Below are 22,752 nucleotides of genomic sequence, written 5' to 3' on the forward strand. Positions count from 1 at the left end.
ACATTAAAATTAATAATAAATCTAAAGTTTGCAGACATTTAACCTGGTAAGCAGGATATAATTTTCTGTATACTTGTTATGTCAATATTTACCAAAAAACTTGATTCTTCCAGAAACTCAAGGTTATTTAAACTGCTAATATTCACCTTCCTAAATTGTGAATGGCATTTTAAATGTAAATTTATGAAGTATCCTTTAAAATTTCATGTTATTAATACTGAAAGAAACAGAACTTGATTAAACACAAATTCATTAAGCTGACTATGAAGCACTTGGGACTCCTTGCATTGTTCCTTATAAAGCTATGCATCTAGAAAAACCTTTCGACGAAAAGGGACATTTGTTCAAAGGGGAATCATATCAATGTTGCTTAATCAGTGACTTTAGTATTTCTGGGACATGAAAAGTAGGGTACAAATATCTCAAGTGGCATAACAGTCATATAATGGATAAATACATAATTTCTCCCTAATGTTTTGTAAGTAGACTGTAATTCACGTAGTTCATATTTATCAAGTTTTAAAAAGTGTTTTTGTTGTTCTTGTCATCATTCTTGTTTTAATATATGTAATTTATTACAATAATCTGGAAAGGTTTTACTCATTTCTTTAAAAAATGTACTCTATATGAGCTTCTTCATAAATTTAACGCAAAACAAACTCTTGCTTTCTATCTCAGGAACATCAACATAGAAGCATGTATGTTATAGAATATTTTTCTGTATGACAACCGTGCCATTCCTAATCTAATGATAAATCTACTTACAGCACTTCTGTAATGTGCCAGACACTGTTCTACTCAATGACAAACAAAGTGCTAGCTTTAATGAAGATTTAATTTTAAGGGGGTAGATATTATAACAACAAGCAAATACATATGCAGTATTGATGCAGATAAGTGGTATAAAGACAACCAGTTTCAGATAGTCTGTTACAAGAGTCTCAAAATATGCAGGTTATATATTATATACTGAAAATTTGTGGGGCTTTTTCTTTCTATTTTAAAATTTATTACGTGTCTTCACTGAACCTTGTGAGGCAAAAATTATAATACTACCGTTCCTGTTTTCAGGTGAGAAATTTGAAGTACAGAACAAATTAAACGAAATGTTTTCGAGAAAGATAAATGAAACTAACAAATGATAACCCAGCACCAGCATCATTGTATATTTGTATTGTCAGCAGATTTGGCTATGATGGAAAATCTTTGAAGAATCTTTCTCAACATGATTTTTGATATGCACATGCACTAATTTATTGTGGGTATATTCAACAGAGTAGAACTGCTGAGTCATAGGGGGTCTGTCTGTTCAGTGTCTGCTGACGCTACAAAATAATTAATGTAATTGTGCCAGTTTACATTATGTACCAACAATGTATGAAAGTTGTGATTACTCCATATCTCTATCAAAACATAAGAGTATATTTTCTTTCAATTAAAAGTTTAATTGAACTTAAAAAATAAATAAATATAATTAAAACTCCATTTTGGTAGGTATTATAATCCATGGATTACTTTTAAAAAATGAATTTTTTATATGTTGCTGATGTATAAAATTTGTTTATTTAAAAAAATATTGGATGGGCGCAGTAGCTCATGCCGGTAATCTCTGCACTTTGGGAGGCAGAGGCAGGTGGATCACCAGAAGTCAGGAGTTCGAGACAAGCCTGACCAATATGGAGAAACCCCATCTCTACTAAAAATACAAAATTAGCTGGGTATGGTGGCGCGTGCCTGTAATTCCAACGACTCAGGAGGCTGAGGCAGGAAAATCGCTTGAACCCGGGAGGCAGAGTTTGCACTGAGCCAAGATCGTGCCATTGTACTCCAGCCTGGGCAACAAAGCAAAAAAAAAAAAAAAAAAAAAAAAAAAAATTGACCTTGTCTGAGGTAAACTTGCCAAACTCATTTTTTAACTGTAATTTTTTTCTTTCTGTAAATACTATTGGGTAGTTCTACATATAATAATGTCATCTGTAAGTATTTAATCAAATGCCATTTTCCAAATATAAAGAGTATTTCTTTTCATTGTATTTATTGATTTCAAGCTCAATTGTTTGATGATTAGAAAATAAATTCTGTATAATTTTAGCCACGTAGGACATATTGATACCTCCATGAAAACCCAGCATTTGGTAAATTCTTTTACATGTTTCATCCATGTGCCTGAAAAGAATAAATTTCATAGTTGTTGGATACATCATTTTATAATACATCAGGTAAATTTTGCTGATTTCAATGTTCAAATCTTATGTTTCCTTGCTCTTTTTTTTTTCTTTACGTATTTTGACAGTTACTGGGAGAAATTTTGCATTAGTTTTCTATTGCTGTCATAAAAATTATCATAAATTTTGTGGCTTAAATTAATATAATTTACTCTCACACAGTTTGGTTAGTCAGAAGTCAGACATAGCTCTCACCAAACTAAAATCAAGGTGTCTGTAGGATTGTATTTCTGTAGACTCTGAAAATGAATTCACTTCCAAGCGCATTCAGATTATTGACTGCATTTATTTATTTTTATGTTATTTATTTTTATTTTATTTTATTAATTTTTATGTTATATATATTCTTGCTCCATTCATGTTTAAAACCAGCATAGTGGCTAAGTCCTTCTAAGTCTTAGATTGTCTTTGATCTCCCCTTAAGCCTCATCTTATCCAGTTCCTCTTCACTTGCCTCTCTGTGACTGTAGCCAGAGAAAATTCTTTCCTTTTAAGAGCTCACATTGAGATTGGGCCTATCAGAGTAATCCAGGATAATCTCCCTATTAACTTCCATAACCTTAATCGCATCTGCAAAGTTATTTTTGCCAGATAAGTGTGTAGATATCTTTGGGAGGCTTTAATTCAAATTATATGATCTTCCAAGCATCAATTTTCTCATTTCTACAACAGGGATATTCCTTCCTTGTAAAGCTACCGTGAGGACTAAATAAGGTAATGTGCATAAAAAAAGAGATTACTACAGTGCCCAAAATATAGAAACAGCTCCATAAACAATGCATTTTAATTTATTTTAATATACTATAGGTAACACATGCTTTAGAGGTTTTTATATTTCCTTTCTGTCTGTCTCAGGATGATAAAAAGAAATTAATATTGACTGAAAAATTTGCTCTCAGTGAAAAGATCATTAAAAATCAAGACACATATAAGCTCTGTATTAACTTGAGATAAATTCTTCACATGCTCAAGGAAACATTACGTCTGCCATGACTTGCTCTTGTTTACTTCCGTCAAAAGAAATGTTAGGGAGTGAGATACACCTCAAAAACCTGACATCACTGTCAAGAAAGATTTGCCTCCAAAAATTGCTTGAGAATGATCAGCAACTGTGTAATTTATTCCTGAAACCAGGCAAACTATTTACTTAACAATATAATTGTTTAAAGCTAATTGAGTCTTCACTTAAAAAGAAAAAAATACTTCAATGTCTTATGTCTTGCTCATGAGAAAGATACCTGAAACCTTGTTACAACCCGTGTTCGACATTTAGATAGAGGAACTAATAAGGTTTTGGTGAATTCTTGACAAACTAATAGAAGAACATGTTTACAAAGAGCATAAGAGGGTAATATTTAATGCATTTATAAAAGTGCTAATTGTGATTATGATATAATACCATCAATGTAAATCAATGTAAATCATATTTATTTGTAACATAAGGTACATGAAAGTAGTTATAATTTAGAATACTAGAATGTCTCTTGATAAGTAATGAAGGGATGATTGAACTAAGGAATTGAGTTTTATTCCCAACTCCATGGTCAATTTTGTAATCATCAATTTACACTACTGCTCCAGTTCTCAGATTTCTCATAGTGAATAAAAAGAGTGACTAATCAGGACTTTAATTGTGGAAGCTTCCTTTATAAATCTGTGATAATGACTTTATTATACTTGTCTTTTGCATTTTAATGAAGTGTGAAATATTTTGACATTCACAATCTATTAAACTGTGAATGATTTTTCTTGGAAAAACATTTAGATCTTTCTTAATTGTATAAACTTCATGTCTTATATTAAAAGGATAAATACTATGAAAAATATCTTGCAATCTTGCACAGAACAAAACTCATTTCATTTAATTTTATTATAAATATAGCATTGTAGATGGATGATATAGGAATATCTATTTATATACATACACATATATATGTATGTGTGTATATAATTTTAATGCATCTTTCTAATACATGATTCATAATAGATAATTCATATCAACTAAACTAATAGGTACTATGGAAGAACTATTCAAATGAAAAATGAGAATAATAGCTAAATTTCTATTTTTTCTTTTGATGCTATTTCAAGGTTTAAATGCACTTTTGTTTTTAAGAAAGTAAATATAGAGAGTATGGGCAAAATCAAAGGTAAAAAAATATGATCATCAAGTACACGCATTTGATATTATCAAACCATGGAAGATATAACCATAATGTCAATGGGATAGGATTGCCTCAGTTACCTAAAGGGAAATGCATTGTGAGAAACTTACCAGTTCTACCATATATGGACAGCTTTGCACAGTAATCTAGCTTCTCAAAATAATGTTTAAGATCAAATCTTTACCTTTTCTATGATTTTATCACTCTGATGTTTAGGAGTTTAGGGTTTGAATAAATTGAAGATCTATACATGTAAATAATCAGGGATTATTTCATAAAAATAAATCAAGTAAAAAAAGACAAATGAAATTTTGAGACTTGCATGGTAAGGAGGATCTTATTCTAGGCAAAATGAACAGTGTGAGCAAAGGCTAAGAAATGGAGATAGTTATGATACGTGAGAAAGTTAATCTAAACAGAATAAGGCATTATCAGGGAGAATTTGAGAATGTTCAGAATACACTGACAAACGGTCAGATTATGGAAGAGCTTGAAGGCCTGCCAAAGGAAGTGACCTTTTGACACCTGACGATAAAGAGAAATTGCAAAATTTTTGAAAAGTAGAGTTGCATGATTAAAATGATATTTGAGAAGGTTACTGTTTAACAAGGCACTGGAAGGATTAGAGAGGGAATTGGAAATAGTCACATCACATGGGATGCTTTAAATTTCAAATCGAACATTATAAATTTCTGTAAGAAAGAACTATGAACAGGGATCCAGGGGCAGTTAGGGACATGGATGAGGCTGGAAACCATCATTCTTAGCAAACTAACACAAGAACAGAAAACCAAACACCGCATGTTCTCACGCATAAGTGGGAGTTGAACAATGAGAACACATGGACACAGGGAGAAAGACATCACATACCGGGGCCTGTTGGGGTGTGTGGGGGTAGGAGAGGGATAGCATTAGGAGAAATAAGTAATGTAGATGATGGGTTGATGGGTGCAGCAAACCACCCATGTTTGTAACAAATCTGCATATTCTGCATATGTATCCCAGAACTAACAAATCTACTTATAGAATCTGTGTGTGTGTGTGTATGTGTGTGTGTGTGTCTGTGTATATATATGTATATTCATATATATACACACACATATATACAAATATATATATATACACACACATATACAGATGGCATGTGTATATCTATGTAACAAACCTGCACGTTCTGCACATGTATCCCAGAACTAGCAAATCTACTTACATAATCTGTATGTATGTGTATGTAGGTTTGTTAAATAGGTATATATATGTGTGTGTGTGTGTGTGTGTGTGTGTGTGTATACTATATATATATATATATATATATACAGATTCTGTAAGTAGATTTACTACCTAAGATAATTCACCTATCACTTTATGCCAAAATAAAGTTAGCACTCAACCAAACAAAGCAAATATAACTCAAAGGGTGTATTACAAAATAAGATCATTTATATATAATTAAAACTAATTACTTGGAAATTAATTAGCATCTGCCATTACAGTAGAAACTCGTTAAACAAAAGTGACTCAAAGAGGTGAAGCATTTATCGACCAGTAATTTATCTTGTTAAATTTAAATAGGAGTTTATATTTTGTTTTTAAGTTATATAATCTAGAAAGTCTCAGATTATGAGGAACATAATTTCTTCAAACTTTCATGAACAGAAGAATGTGAAATAACTAAAAAATATTTTTAGTAATTTCAAAAAGAATGTAGAAGTTAAAGGCCCAAATGATCTGTTTAATTCACAAATTATAGTTCTTCTCCTATAAAGCAGGTATGCAAATGTTTAAGATTTTTAAAAATCTTGAAATGTAAAGATGGTCTGCTAAAATATGTACTATCACATTAATGTAATTCATTTTTTCATGTATCTAACATATACATAATAGGTCACGTTAGAGGTACTCTAGACATATTTTGTAGCTGAATTAACTAAAAATAATTAATGAAGTAACCACGGTTTAAAAAAACATAAAAGCGCTTCACTTATGTATTTTAGCCAAAAGAGAAAATCAAACAAAGCAAAACAACAAACAAGCGTGTCCTAAAAATGTTATAATTCTACTTTTTAAATATAATTTTTCTAATTTGATCAGCATTTTTCTACATGAATTCAGTTGTGATTTATATTTACTTTTTAGATATTTCAGAACTTGATTTTAAAATACAGAAACTTTACATTTCTATTGCGATTCTATAACTTTACATTTACAGAATTGCAGACATTTTCTTCCAGTATTTAATTAGTATGATCACCTCAGAAATACAAAGACAATGTATTTGTATTAGATAAATGCCTTAGGACAATAATAATAACTCCTGTTATGCCTAAATAAGCAGGTACACAGATCTAGGCAATAAATTTTCAAAGATGATGAAAAATAAAATATCTATTATTATAAATACATTAAATTATTTTTCCCATAGTTAAATGAATTCCTAAAATAACACCGAAATCATATATTTCTTCTGAGTACTATTTTTTTAATGTTTTCCTGGTATTTCTAAACAGTTAAACTCATAATTTTAAAGGAATCATTTATAAACATTTATTGCATATAGTTACATACATATATCAACAGAAAGGACAGAGAGAGAGTAAATAGAAACTGACCTCATTTACTGTGGCATAGTAGCTTTCATGCTTGAAAGTGGGTGAGTTGTCATTCCTGTCTCTCACCACTATTCGCACTTCATGGTAGATAATCGTGCCCACTTTTTTGTTGATGCACTGGACCTGCACCACAATGGAGTGTATGTTCATCGGTGGCTGTAATGTAGAAATTACATCTTTAAAAATACTAATTAAAAACAAAGCTTCTCATCACTGTCAAAGCACGTGTTCATCCAGTACATTTTTCTATTCTTGTTTATTTTTAAGTTATAATAATCTAGAAGAAAATGATCATTTTCAGGACAAGAGAGGACAATCATAATTAATTTATTGTTTAATTTTGTATCTCAGTGTGTGGACTTCAGGTAGCATCGTGCTCACTGTTAGTGGATGGCTGATGAATGCAACTACAACATTAATACTTAGAATTGATGAGATGAAATGAAGTTTGCCCCTCTAAAGATTGAGGAAGCAATAATATAAACTTTTACTTTGAAAAAAGTGTTAATAAATTCCTGGAGAAGAGATACTGTTTAACTTTTATGTTTATTTATATTTTTGATAAAATATTATGTTCATTGCTGATCAAATTTAAAATATTGATTATCAAAAGAGAAAATCCAAAATCCAGCCAACTAAACTTACTCATTCTATATATTTAAATGCTTATTGTGTTAATCTTCTTCTTTCCCAAAATATGTACCTATTATAGACACACAGGCACACAGTGACTATCAGTCCATGTTTGTAAATATAGATTTACTATAGCATTTTTTGTAGACTGCTATGAAGTTATATTATGTGACAGTAACATTATACTTCATTGTAAGCCTATAGCATAATGTATCCAAGTAATAATTTACAATGACCTGTTACAGGTTATTATATTTTGTCATTATCAACAAGATTTCAATACATATTATACATAAGCATACGCTTACTTATCTAATAATTTTTATAGTAAATTCCTTGAAGGGGAACGGTATCATCAAAGGTATACTTCCTCAAGTCCCATGGCTAAGAGCTTTCAGAGCCGGAATGCACACCTACAACTATTTGACTCCAGAGTAAAAGTACTGAATACTACAAAACGTTGCTTTGTGATTTTTAACCCCTTTTAAACTTATACAATTTTATCTCTAAATATATCATTTTTGCAGTGTCCTATCCTGACTCCTCCATCTAAAAAACCTTGTCTCCAACCTGACCTCTCCTTTCAAATTTCGTCCAATTTATTTTTCTTTATTGCATTTCTCACCCAAAATTTGACTTATTATATACTTTATGTATGTGTTTTGGTTTGTCTGCCTTCACTAGATTGGAAGCTCAATAAAACCTGTGTGTTATTTTAGTCATGATGGTATCCCTCTTTCCAGTAACCAGCCCTGTGCCTAAGGCAGATGACCTGGAGTCAAACTGCATGAGTTCCAGTTCCATAGCCTACTAACTGTATGATCCAGGAAAAAGTACAAAGTATCTTTATGCTTCATTTATTCATCTATAAAATTAAGGCTAATAGTTACACCAATGAGGATTGTAAATACTGCATGTGATTAGACTATACTAGGCTTATGTTAAACACCTAATGGATTAAATACATATCCTATTTTATTTATTTTAAAAATAAATATCCAAAAGAGTGAAAAAAGAAAATCTATAATGCATACCACATTTGTAAATGAGAAAAATGTTATAGAAACTATATATACACTGAAGGAAATCATGATTTAGTTTCAAGATATTTTCATGGCCAACAAAGAAAAAGAAAGTTGACTTGAATTTGCATCTATCTGAATGATGCTACCTAGAAAGAATAAATTGAGGCATCACTGACATACGAAAAGAGGCCTGTAATGAAATGACACATAGCTCTGTGTTTTCGTATCTACTCAATTTCACCTTTAATCACTGATATAAATAAAGGCATTAAAATCATGTGTATAAAATCTGTGAATGTCACAAATCTTGGAAGGATGTATAATACATTTAATGACAAAAGACATGGTTCAAAGTCATCTTAATAAGTCATAATAATGGGTTACAAAATGGTAAACTTTTACAATAATAAATTTTATCCTCCAATTTGTAATAGAAAAAAAATCAATCACCCAAATGTAATAGATGGCTACAAACATTAATGTAAAAATTTAATTGTGAAATTTTGATAGCTAAAAGCTGATTTTACATGCCAGCACTGTAAATGGGCTACTGGAACACTAATGCACACTATATATTAATTAATACTATCAGGCATTAATAATATATAGGTAACTTATAACAGGTACCATTTTACAGGTGTATAGAAGAGACATTTAAACACTTTTGAGAATGTATAAAATTGGAGGATTTTAAATTTAACAACATATGTTTTACCAAATATCTAAATGGTTGCTATGGAAACATCCATTAGTTTATTTATTGTAGTTTTAGAGAGCAGAAATAAGAAAAAATAGGTGAAAAATATCTCAAGGCATGTTTTCACCATAAGTAGAGGGCTTCTCTTAAGCCAAATTGGCACCAATTAATTATGTGCCTGTATCAAAATATCTCATGCAACTCATAAACATATACACCTACTATGTACCCATAAAAGTTTTAAAAAACAACAAATAGAGCAGAGATTCTTATCAGTAGAAGAGTATAGTTTATGTTAGAAATAAATTTGTACCTTCTCACTTCCAATTTTCCTCCGCCATTATGAGCTAAGATATTTGTTATGCTTCAATTTCTTTTTTCACATTTGTCTTTGTAAAAACTAAAGAAAAATCAGGAGGAAAACGTGACATAGAATAGAACAGACTATTCTACAAAACAAGACCCACCACTGAAAAATGCCAGTTTGAGGATAAAAGACCATTGAAAAAGACTAGCTCTTAGAAGTTTCCTGGAAAGAATTTGAATTAGATGACCTCCATTTTTGCTACCAGCTTTCAAGTGTTTGCTTTAACAGACTTTTTAAGGGAGGTCCAGCATATTTTAATTGTAAATTAAAAACAAAATAAATATGTGTACTATTTGCCCTCGGCACACTTCTTGGAAGACAATGAGGTGAATTGTGCACTTTTAAAGTTATTTATCTTCCAATTATTGCAGGAGAGATCTATAAAAACATTCTATTACAACTTCTAATTCTACATGGAGTGGTACCACTGGGACCAAAAGATCACAATCTTATCAAATAGAGGATCAAATGCACTGTTTACTGAGGCCTCACTTAGTCCTGCTAAGTAACCATAAATTAAATCTAACCAGGTCACCAGGAACTGTTGTCACTCTCAACTTTAGCTCCCTGTGCAACTGTTAGTAGCATGGCTAGAACTTAGAGGGCAATACATTATAATCATAATTGATCACACCGGAGGCAAAAATTCCCTGTGACTAATATATAACACACAATGTAATTTTGTATTGGCAGAGATTCGATTCTGCTGTATAAGACGGTCATAAATAAAAGTACAGTCATACTAAGTCGATTAGTGGGAGTTTAGGGACTCAAAAATGCTTAAGAATGTGTTAGGGAAATTCTGTTTTATCCTTCATAACTGGAGGCAAAAATAAGTCATGGTAATTTGACCTTTTCTAATTTTCTTTCATTGCTTTATTCATCAAACAAAGAAGAAAAAAAAAGTTAGGTAGAAATTGTGTTCATGTAATTATTTAAAACTATTACCATTCATATATACTTAAACATGCAAGCTATTCTTTCAGTTTAAAAATGAGTGCTTAACACAATACTCTGAATGCATACTTGCACATTTGTGTATTAGTGTACCTGTGTATAGGTTATGATATGTGTATCAGAAAAGATACATATCAACACTTAAAGGATACTATCATTAAAAAGTGGGTTTGAGAGTGTGAAGAAAAAAAAATTCCCACAAAAATGTAAAAGTTTTGTAATTCTAAAAAAGAAAAAATATTAAATAGAAATTTTTGTTATGAATTTATCAATCACTTAGGATTCAACATGAAAATTAAAGTTTATATAGGGGATTTGTTGATATTAGCAGTGTAGATTATAGCATAAACCTTCAATCCAATATATTTTTTTTTCTAGAAACCAAATGATTTGGAAGTCTTAATGTTTTGGGGAGCAGGGAATGAATTTTTGGAAAATCTGTAGGAATTGACTTTATTTTTCATAAAGTATAGGCAAAGTTTATCCAATCCTCAAGAGTGAATTTTTTTTTGTTATGATATTTCTGTGTATGGACTTACTACCTTTATAACATAATCATTACTATTTCACAAGTAATGTGGAAGACAGTGAAAGGAAATAACACATTGTGTGTTTTAGAAATGATTTTTAAATAAAAAAGCAAACTTAAAGGAAATGGCTGGCCAGAGTTGTCAGTGTCCTTCACAAATTAAAGTTTCACAATGAATAGTAGCATATTTACCAAAGATATTACCTAAAAAGACAATTTGAAAATACTATTATTCATATGTGACATGTAGATACATCTGCAGATTTTTCACAGTGAATTATTAAGAACATTCAGTCTATTTAATGGTAGGTATTTGCTATATGAAAAATTTAATGTGGGTTAGGATTAATATGACATCGTCCTTGGACACTAATAGCAACTTTTATAAAACTGATATCAGGTGATCATACAAAAAGTAAGTCAAAAATGCTATTAAATAATATGGATTTTAGAATAAGGAATTGCATACCAGTGTTATTAGGAAATAATTTATACAGAAACAGCATTTAAGATATGTCTTAGTAGTACATAAAATTCAACTGATAACACTGGATAACAGTGATTTCAAAGTTTATGTTCAAAAGAACATCAGGGAAGGCATTATAAGAAAAAATTGGATTGTGGTCATGGGACAATAATTACATTAGTTTTCTTAGATTGTAGCTCGTATGTTTTTAATTAAAAAGAAATTATATAGACAGGGTGCATCTTGAATCTAGGGAAATTCAAGAGCCAGATAGAAAACAGTTTGTACTGCAAAGGTATCTGCGGACACAGTCTCTGTTTCAGTGCACTGAATGTAGAATAGGTTGAATCAAGACAGGTGGTAGAGAACAATTAGTTTATATGAGTGACAACTAAGAGGTCTTATACTAAAGTTATGTTGATGAATGGAGATGCAAGATACAATGTGGAGATAAAACTACTAAACTTAGCAGTTAAATGGACACTGGCCTGGACAGAGGAGTCAACTCTTTGTGCAGCTACCAAGTTAGAGTATGAAAGAAAAGAAGCTATTTGATGTTGTTATAAACATAATTTCTCTCATTTCAAACGCTTTTAAAATTTAGCCCAGGATTTTGAGATAAGTATTATAGGACTGTTCCCAAATCACACTTTTCTTTCTGTTATTATTTTAATTACTGATATTGTCATGACCATTATTATCACATGCCCAACAGTGATGAGACCATATCGGTCTCATAATGCCATATGCGAGACAATCATTTGGCATTTCAAAATTTTTATGTGATGTGCCTTTATTACTGAGACTCTTCATGTTCACCCCAAATATCACATTTTGGTTGTTTCTCTTTCATGACTTTTAATTTTGTAACTTTTCCCTTCTTTTTTTTTTTTTTTATTTTTGGATGCTGAAAATTTATGTAACTTTAGTGAACAAAAAATAAAATAAGAAATAAAAATAAATGATTATCATAAGGGAAAATCTTATGAACCAAGTTTAAAATTATGAAACAGCTCATAGCCATACAATCTCATGTAAATGCTTTCTAATTAAATACAAACATTTGAGTGTTGGGTATTTTTGTGCTTTATATTCACCCTCAGAAATTTTCATGAAGATCATGTTTATCAGCTTTTTTTTTTTTTTTTTTTGAGGCGGAGTCTTGCTCTGTCGCCCGGACTGGAGTGCAGTGGCCGGATCTCAGCTCACTGCAAGCTCCACCTCCTGGGTTTACGCCATTCTCCTGCCTCAGCCTCCCGAGTAGCTGGGACTACAGGCGCCTGCCACCTCGCCCGGCTAGTTTTTGTATTTTTAGTAGAGACGGGGTTTCACCGTATTAGCCAGGATGGTCTTGATCTCCTGACCTCGTGATCCGCCTGTCTCGGCCTCCCAAAGTGCTGGGATTACAGGCTTGAGCCACCGCGCCTGGCCTATCAGCTTATTTTTAACGCAATGTTAAAAATGTTTGTGTTTACATTGTTTGCTTTTAATTCTATTGCAGCCATAATTATTCAAACGTTGCCATTAAGAGATATTTTATTGCCTCAATGAACAAATGTAGAAAACATGATTTGGATCACTTTCTCTGGAAAATATATTTTTATCTAACTGCTGCTGAAAAGATAGTATAATCGGATATGGATCTACCACTTGGCCCTACCTCTTGCTCACTGGCTATGGATTCAAGCCAATGAGTATTTAATTGTTATTTCTCTCAGAAATTTTAAAACAAAACAAAACATAGTGACTTTAAGCCTTCTTTAATAACCACTGCATCAAAAGTTTATGAAAAACTGGCATGGCATGAACATAGAAAACACTTAAAGTCAAATGAATAACAAGGCAATGGATAAAATTGTAAGTGTATAAAGGAATCTGCTCTGCAGAGAGAAGAATAGAGAATATACACAGAAAAATGTAGAAACTAGAGACCATATGGTCCAAGACAAAGTAGTTTTTCTCTCTCCTTGGTAAACATAGAATTTCCATAAAAGCAAATTACTTTTTATATCTATGCTATTGGTATTCTTAATACTTTCTCCCATCAACTTGAAATCATTTGAAGGCATTTTTGTGTCTTCCTTATAAGCCAAACAACTTTGATTAAAATCAAATGTTCTTAGAAAAGCATCATTTCATAACAAAGATTCAGTGGAAAATTTTCTATAAAAATAATTTTAAGAGCAATTTACCACTTAGAAGGATTAAAGTTAATTATAGGCCAGTGATTATAATACAGAGCTTTGGCCGTTGTTAGTAGGGTCAAACTCAAATTGTTGGTTCTATTTTGTTATTCAGAGCATATATATATATATAAATGGAATATATAATATATATATTTGATACTGAATATATATATGTATATGTATATATACATATATACACACACATATATATACATATATATATATTTTTTTCTTTTTGAGACGGAGTCACACTCTGTCACCCAGGCTGGAGTGCAGTGGTGTGATCTTGGTTTACTGCAATCTCCACCTCCTGGGATCAAGTGATTCTTCTGCCTCAGTCTCTAGAGTAGCTGGGATTACAGGGTACCCAACACAATGCCTGGGTAATTTTTGGCTTTTTAGTAGAGACGGGTTTTCACCATGTTGGCCAGGCTGGTCTTGAACTCCTGACCTCAAGTGATCCACTGGCCTCGGCCTCCCAAAGTGCTGGGATTACAGGCATGAGCCATCACACCCAGCCCATATTTTTTTATTTTGATTCATTATATTCATAAAACAACCCCAAAACTTCAGGCAACAACCAAAAGAACTACATTTCAGATAAATGCCCTATATTTTAAAAGAAACTACAAATATTTTGGCATTTATCATAATATAATTATTTAACAATAATGTATATTTTATCTGTATTTAGCTTTTGGGAAAAACATTTTATATTAAATAAAATTTAAAACAATGCAAATAATGTATAGAGTTACATGTATTTATATCATAGTATTAATATGTATTTCATTAATACTGGAGAGCATATTTACAAATACAATCTATATAAAAAGTGTGCACTCACATTTTTTTCAAATGAATACCATATCTTTGTAGAAAATATTGTTAACTAGGATCATAGAGAAGCATAAAGAAGAAAAAAAATCTTATTCTATATCAATGTAAATAATGTTAAAACAATAAAGTAAAAATATAAAACACCTCTCCAAGTAGACTAAAATTATTTCAAATATTTACATTATATTATTATTTTATTTCAGACATTATAATTATTTAGCAATATTGATATCAAAGCATATAGGTATAATATATAGGGACAATCAGTAAAATGCATATAACTCCCTATCCCAGTAATATAATGATGGTAAATGAATTTATCTCTATAAAACCACCAAACAATTGTACAAAAATGCATGTACAAAAATTTTCACTGCATCATTTTTGTAATTATTTAAAACTACAAATAAACTTGACATCCAAAATAGATTCATTTTTTAAAAATCTCTGATTTATTCATCCAATAACCAAATATGCAGCTAATAAAAATAATTATATAAGTATACATTTGTTTGCATAATTTTACATGGTATTATAAATTTCATTTAAAAAGTAGGCTAAAAGCATAATCAACAGTATAATCCAATTTAAATTAATAAGTATTATAAATATACATACCAATACACATAAATGCTTGAAATAAAATGTGGCAGAATAAATATTAGATGTTATTTTCTTAACTGATAAAATTACCTTCATATATATGCTTATTTTCTGATATGGTTACCATAAGCATATATTATTTTACAATTAAATGAGATTGCAATTTCCAGTGGTAATTAGATTTGGACGAAAAGCCCTGATTTACCTCACTGTTTGTCTAGCCGTAATGGTCTATACATCACATAAAACAGATGGACGCTGGGTTAAGGATATTCAGAATAAAAGCCCTTATGCTTTGATGAATGAACCCCTGAAAGCACTGTGGCAGCAGGAAAACATAATTCACAAGAATTCAAAAAATTCATAGGTAATAAAGTACATAGTAAACTGTACTAAAATAAGAGGCAAATTGAGATTTATTAAAGACTCCAAATTTCAGACATGAAATAGTATAAAGTATCAAGTACTCCATAACCTATTGTAAAGTGGATCATAAACCCTGCACAATGATGTGAAATGACTCAGGCTCACTAAGCTGAGTATCTGACATTTGGATTTCATAAGCTGGGAACTTGTGGGTAAGCATGTTTAGAGTTACTCGCTGAGTTTTCCCAGGGTCTAGTACAATTACTGGTTATAATCCAATATCCCCTGCCCCTCTGCACTCAAGAAAGACTGAGATGCAAATAAATGAGTACAAAGTTACTTTAGACAGCTACTTAAACCTATTAAACTGTTTTTTAAAAAACTTTTCCAGAAATGAAACGTCCAGCAACTTTGGTAATTTTGCATTTTTTTTTGAGGTAGTGTCTCGCTGTGCTGCCCAGGCTGGAGTGCATTGGTGTGATCATGGTTCACTGTAGCCTCCACTCCCCTACCCCAAGCTCAAGTGATCATCCCACCACAGTCTGCAGATTAGTGGGGCTACAGGCATGTGTCACAATGCCTGGCTAGTTTTTTAAATTTTTTGTCAAGACAGAGTCTTGCTCTGTTGCCCAGGCTGGAATCAAACTCCTGGGCTCAAGCAGTTCTCCCAACTGGGCCTCCCAAAGTGCTGGGATTACAGGTATGAGCTACCACTGTACCAAGCCCAATATAAATATTCTTAATAAAAAAGTATTTATGCTATCTGACAACTACTTAACTGACATATTACCATGAAACGTTTGCTCATTTTTTTTTTTTTTCTTTTTTGCAGCTATGTAAGACATTTCCACAGTTTTGACTTTCAACCAAGGCTTACTGGTTGTAAAGCAAGCTCCGGTGAGTGCACCTACCAAACTATGTCTTCAAGCCAACAGCTGAGTGACACACTTATATGTTGCCATCGTTGGAGAGAAATGAGTTATAGCCATGCTTGTCCTACTTTGCCAAGGGTACCACCTCTTTTTTCTAAGCACTCTATTTTCTTCTTGTTCAGAAATTGACAAGCTTCCAGGATATTAAATCAGAAGTATAATGGTTCTCTAAGACACAGATGTTCCTTTCTCATACTTCTTTCAATGAGTTAAATAAACTGTTATTGATATACTCAGGAAATAGACTCAAATTATATAAATAATTCAATATCATATAAACACACACATAGACATTTAAATTATAATAAACTTCTATCACAGGGGCAAAGAAAAAAAAATCACTAACATCTCTATCCAGAACTCTCCCGGTGCTGTTCAGGAAAAGCATTTGCTTAACAGGATCCATCAACACCCAGTAATCCACATTGTCCTTTAAAGAAAGTTCTATGGTGGGGTCTGGTCCTCCAGCAGTCCCTTTGATCAGCATATTGTCCACCAGAATTGTACCTGCAAACCAAAGAAAGTTATTTGAAAACATATTCTACTCATATGAATTCTTTGGCAAAGATCATGCTCTTAAACTGTGGCTGACTCACAATCAGTTTTAAAGCAGAAAATACTCAACTGTGTATCTAACATAAGACAGAAAATATTCTTTGCCAAAAGGCCAAAATATCTGCATTATATTATTTATAAATAGTATTTTTGGTGGAAGGCAGAGATTCCGACTTGGTGAGTTTCATCATCCATTTTGTGTTTCCCTCTAACAACATGAATCTGTTTCCCCCCATCTGTCATTTCTCACAGGAGTTATCATTGAGTTTTATCCTGAAGAAACGGAAATGCCGGTAATAGCAGAGTCTGATGCCTCAATTAATTCTATAAGACCTCTGATGTGAAAAATAAAAAGATATGGTGAAACTAAGAAAGGAAGAGGAAAGTACAGATTTTTTAAAAGTAGCTGAGTCTCCCATGGTGAGAACTGCTTCTTTTTATCTTAGAGCAGATACATAAAACATAAATCTTGATATGAAAGACAAAACTAGTGTGCAGAAATGCAATAAAAGCCATTCTTCTTTAAGACATGTCTGGGTCACTCCACTAGAACAACACACTATGCCAATGTAACATTTCAGTGCTTGATTTCTTATTATTTTTTTCAGCAAGCTGAATTGTAGACAGTTTTTGAATAAGACTTGAAAAGATTATGTCTCTAACCCTTTCTACTCTGTTAAAGATCCCATGCATTTTACATGTTGAATGCAAACAGCACTGATGCAACTCAAATACCATTTTTCCGTCATGCAGCAATGATCTCATTGCCAAATAATAATATACCATGGCTTGGAGCAATCATTTTTAGCGGATCCATTTTATTAAACTTACAGATATAGAAGAGATGTGGCTATGCAAATAAAATGTAGCCTCCAAAAAACACTGGAATAAATGGCAAATATTGAGAGAATCCATTGCCTTAGGATAGTACTCAAGAATATATAGAGAATCCATAAATATGAATCTAGCTTGAAAAACATAATGAAAAATGTATCTGTTGCATTTTCTTAAGGCATGAAATTGGCCTAAATGTTATACCATTGCATAATTACAAGAAAAGTGGAAGTCTCTTTAAAATATTTTCTCAGTAATATAATAAGAACTATAATTATCTATAATATTTCTTTCTCATACTATTACTACAGGTCTTTATCTGTCTAAGAAATGTTGGAAAGAATCATTAATCTTTTGTAACAAGCTAAAATAATGTTTAAACACAAATGTTGTCTCACATACACATACTTTTGTAAATGGCAAGATTTGTTTTCCACTTTTTCACATACTAGGATTTAATTATATGAATATTGAGTGGAATGAGTATTTTTATTTTTTTTTATTTTTTTATTTTATTTTATTTTTTTTTTTATTTTTATTTATTTTATTTTTTTTTTTTTGAGACGGAGTCTCGCTCTGTCACCCAGGCTGGAGTGCAGTGGCCTGATCTCAGCTCACTGCAAGCTCCGCCTCCCGGGTTTACGCCATTCTCCTGCCTCAGCCTCTGGAGTAGCTGGGACTACAGGCGCCCGCCACCTCGCCCGGCTAGTTTTTGTGTATTTTTTAGTAGAGACGGGGTTTCACCCTGTTAGCCAGGATGGTCTCGATCTCCTGACCTCGTGATCCGCCGGTCTCGGCCTCCCAAAGTGCTGGGATTACAGGCTTGAGCCACCGCACCCGGCCTATTTTTATTTTTGACTGAAATGGCAAATATATAACCTACACACAATACACTCCAAAGTATAGATCAGATATCTGCCTATAAATATGTTCAAGAATGTATATATATTGAAGGCCCCAGTACGTACTAATTTACAAATACTTCACACAACTCACCACAAAAAGATATTTGATTTATATTTCAATACATAATTGAGAAACTGAAAGGTAATTTATTTTCTGATCAAGAAAAAATTATGTACAATAGGCAGGTCAACTAACATTAACATTAATACCTTGACTCAATAGTGTTTAAGAGTAGCAACTGCAAATCTTCTGATATTTTATATATATATACTCCACGACACACTAAGGGAAGGAGCCATTGAACTCTCTTTACAAAGCAAATAGGTTATAACCAGATAAAGTTTTAATAGTAACTAATATTAAAGTAGTGAAACAAAAACACTATCTGGATTTATATTTTATTTAATAATTCTAATTTTCATGGAAAACATTTATACTTTTCTTGCTCTCAGCTCACTCCTGAGTTCAATGATTGAAACTCAACAATAAATCTTTCTACTGCTGGTGTGTTGAAAAAGAAAGAGTTTGGTTTGTTTGCCTGCTTTCCCCTTTAGAATTGTCCATTTGTATTGCCAGAAAGAAAAAAAAAAGTGTCTCAAATGTTCATATACCATCTTGCTTTAAGTCAAAAGTTTAGGGGAGAGAGAGAAGAGAGAAAAGCTTAGGCAGACATGATACAAGGAGCAATATACATATTTTTTAAAAATTAACCTAAGTGTTCACTCTGAATTGCCTGAACAACTGTGCCCATACCCCTCTCCTTGGAAGAATATGTGACATCCAAGCTAAAGTTAACATTGAGCCAGAAACTCCTGGCCCTCCCTACCCCATCCCAGCATTGGTGACTGTATCTTTCCACATATCCTACGATTTCAAGATCTGAAAAGCTAGTGTTCTAGACAATACTGGCAAGCAGCTAAACACCAGAATACTCTGGCTATATTGGGATAATGTGCCCACTTTCCTCCTTCGTTACTTTGCAAGCTTCCCTTTTTGCCAATAAACCTTTTGCTTAACATGTTTCATGTGATGTTTAGATGTATTCTCTTCCTTGACTTCATTTTAAATACTACAGATAAGTTAAAAATACAAAGATGGGAGGCACGACACAACACTAAATAAGAAAGCTGGATGGTTCTATTAATATCAGCTAGAACAAGCATGTTTAGTAGTGGTAAAGAGACATATTTAATTATAATAAAGGGATCAACAGGTGTAAATCCTGAATATGCCTGTCTTGCAGAATAGGTAATACCCAAGATGGGATTCACCTTATATGAAATTTCCCTTTCATCATAATTAAAATGGTGACAGCCCAGAAAATGGAATTAAATTTAGTTTGATACTCATATAATGGAAGTTAAGAGAGCTGGCCCTGGAATGGATAGGCTTAGAATCCAATCCATAATCCACCACTTACTGACTATGTGAAAGTGGATAGATTACTTAACCACATTTACCTTCGATTTTTCTCCTCTATAAAATCAGTACTATAATAGAAAAGGCATCTCTACTATAATACTTATATGTATATTCCTGAAAAAGACTTGTTCTCTTGTATTTAGAACACAATGAAAATCAAAACAATCACAATCATGTTAAAAATATTAAGTTAAATATTTATTGATATTTTCAACACATTTCTTGGCCAGTCAGTCTTTTACAGGCTTAAATATTGGGATTTGTGCTTCTTCCTTCAAGAAGTAGGTATTGAAGGCCATTTACCTCTAGGGATTTTTTTTATAAAAATGGAAACCTTCATCTTTCATTTAGCCTCTTTATTAGCCTATTAATTCAGATAATTTTGCAGCTTCTTTTTATGTACTTCCTGATTCTCCAGAGAGATTAACATATTATAAATTACAGGAGTTCATGTAACTGCTAATATAGACTCTACTTGTACAGAATAAATGTTCTTCAATAGATTTTCCATTTTTTCTTAAGATCTTCTTACATAGCTAGCCCTTTCTTTTTAATTGCGAAAAAAAGCTTATCCAGACTATATCAAAGCATAAATAACAAATGTATGAATAAACTTAACTAGAAAATAACTTATAAATTAATAAACTTTCCTCATTATACCAACTTTATTCTTCTATTTACCAGTGTGTATAATGTAATTTACATCAAAGAAGAGCCTACTGGTTTGCTCTGATGATTAAATTAGATAATATATGTGAAGTGCTGACTACAGTTCCTGGCACAAGTAAGAATTTCTAAAATGAAAACTATGGTTATTGTTGTTGATGTTAATAATGCTATTTTGGAAGGAAATCATTTTTGGCTAAAAATAACTTATTTCATGTCACAGAAGCCTTACAAACCAAGCCTATTCTTCATTTCACAAAGCTAGGGTTATGTTTGGTCAACACATTAGTGTAGTAAGCAGACTGAAAGAATTTAGATGAATTCAAAAGACTTAAATCCACAGTAATCAATATTAGAAGTCAAGAAGTAAGAGGGAATGCTTCTTTGAGACACAACTGTAAAGAAGTCCCCATGCCTCTAATGGACACTTTTTTTTTTTTTTTTTTTTTGAGGCGGAGTCTCTCTGTCACCCAGGCTGGAATGCAGTGAGGCGATCTCGGCTCACTGCAAGCTCTGCCTCCTGGGTTCACGCCATTCTCCTGCCTCAGCCTAGCTGGGACTACAGGCGCCCGCCACCGCGCCTGGCTAATTTTTTGTATTTTTAGTGGAGACGGGGTTTCACCGTGTTAGCCAGGATGGTCTCGATCTCCTGACCTCGTGATCCGCCAGCCTCGGCCTCCCAAAGTGCAGGGATTACAGGCGTGAGCCACCGCGCCCGGCCATGGACAGTTCTTTCTATGCTACATTTTAACTGATAGGCAAACCATCGAGGCCTGCTATCACCAGACTGACCACCACTCTTCCCACTTTCTTATCTCAGTCTTGTATTTTCTCATAGAAACTAATTAGTTTCAAAGGCAGGAAGAAGCCTTATTCAGTAAATTCATACTAGTAGTGGTCTTTATATAGAAAACTTTTTGCTCATCCTCAGTACAGTGTTTGGTTTTATTAGGAAATATACACATGTAACACACACACGTACATGTACAGTTGGCTCTCCATATCCATGAGATTCTAATCCATGGATGCAATTAATCAGGAATCAAATATATTTAGGAAGGTAGTAGATAGTTGTATCTTTACTAAACATTTACAGACTTTTTCTCATTATTTCTAAACAATACAGTATAACAACTACTTTCATAGTATTTACATTGTATTTGGTATTATAAGTAATCTAGAGATGATTTAAAGCCTAGTCATAAAGGTTGCTTAATGATAGGAATAAATCCTAAGAAATGTGTCTTTAGGCAATTTTGTCATGGTACAAATATCATAGAGTATATTTACATAAACCTAGATGTATATCCTACTACACACCTACTCTATATGGTGTAGCATATTGCTCCTAGGCTACAAACCTGTACACTATGTTACTGTATGAATATTGTAGGCAATTGTAACAGAATGGTGTTTGTGTATGTAAACATATTTAAACACAGAAAACATACAATAAAATATAGTATTATAATCTCATGGGACCTGAATCATATAATGGGGCTTGTCATTGACCAAAATGTAGTTATGCTACACATGACTGTATATGGAATAATGTGAATAGGTTATATGAAAATATCACACCATTTTATATAAGGGACTTGAGTGTCCCTGGATTTGGGTATCCATGAGAGGAAAGGGAAATACTGGAACCAATTCCCCATGGATACCAAGAAACAACTCTGTATGTGTATTATAGAAACTATAGATAGATAGATAGATAGATAGATAGATAGATAGATAGATAGATAGATAGATAGATAGATAGATAG

The 22,752-nt window shown here is 32.2% G+C and overlaps 1 protein-coding gene across 1 annotated transcript in view; it reads right to left on the reverse strand.

Moving 5' to 3' along the window:
- Positions 1 to 22,752, reverse strand: part of PCDH15 (protocadherin related 15) — a 791,018-nt gene that overhangs the window by 475,936 nt on the left and 292,330 nt on the right. Inside the window, exons 4-5 of the mRNA XM_026454840.1 lie at positions 16,947 to 17,107; positions 7,000 to 7,155 (exon numbers count right to left, since the gene is read on the reverse strand). Coding sequence (XP_026310625.1) covers positions 7,000 to 7,155; positions 16,947 to 17,107 — 317 coding nt within the window. The remainder of the gene's footprint in view (positions 1 to 6,999; positions 7,156 to 16,946; positions 17,108 to 22,752) is intronic.

This window comes from Piliocolobus tephrosceles, chromosome 9, assembly GCF_002776525.5.
Source record: "Piliocolobus tephrosceles isolate RC106 chromosome 9, ASM277652v3, whole genome shotgun sequence".
In the NCBI taxonomy this organism is placed as follows: domain Eukaryota; kingdom Metazoa; phylum Chordata; class Mammalia; order Primates; family Cercopithecidae; genus Piliocolobus; species Piliocolobus tephrosceles.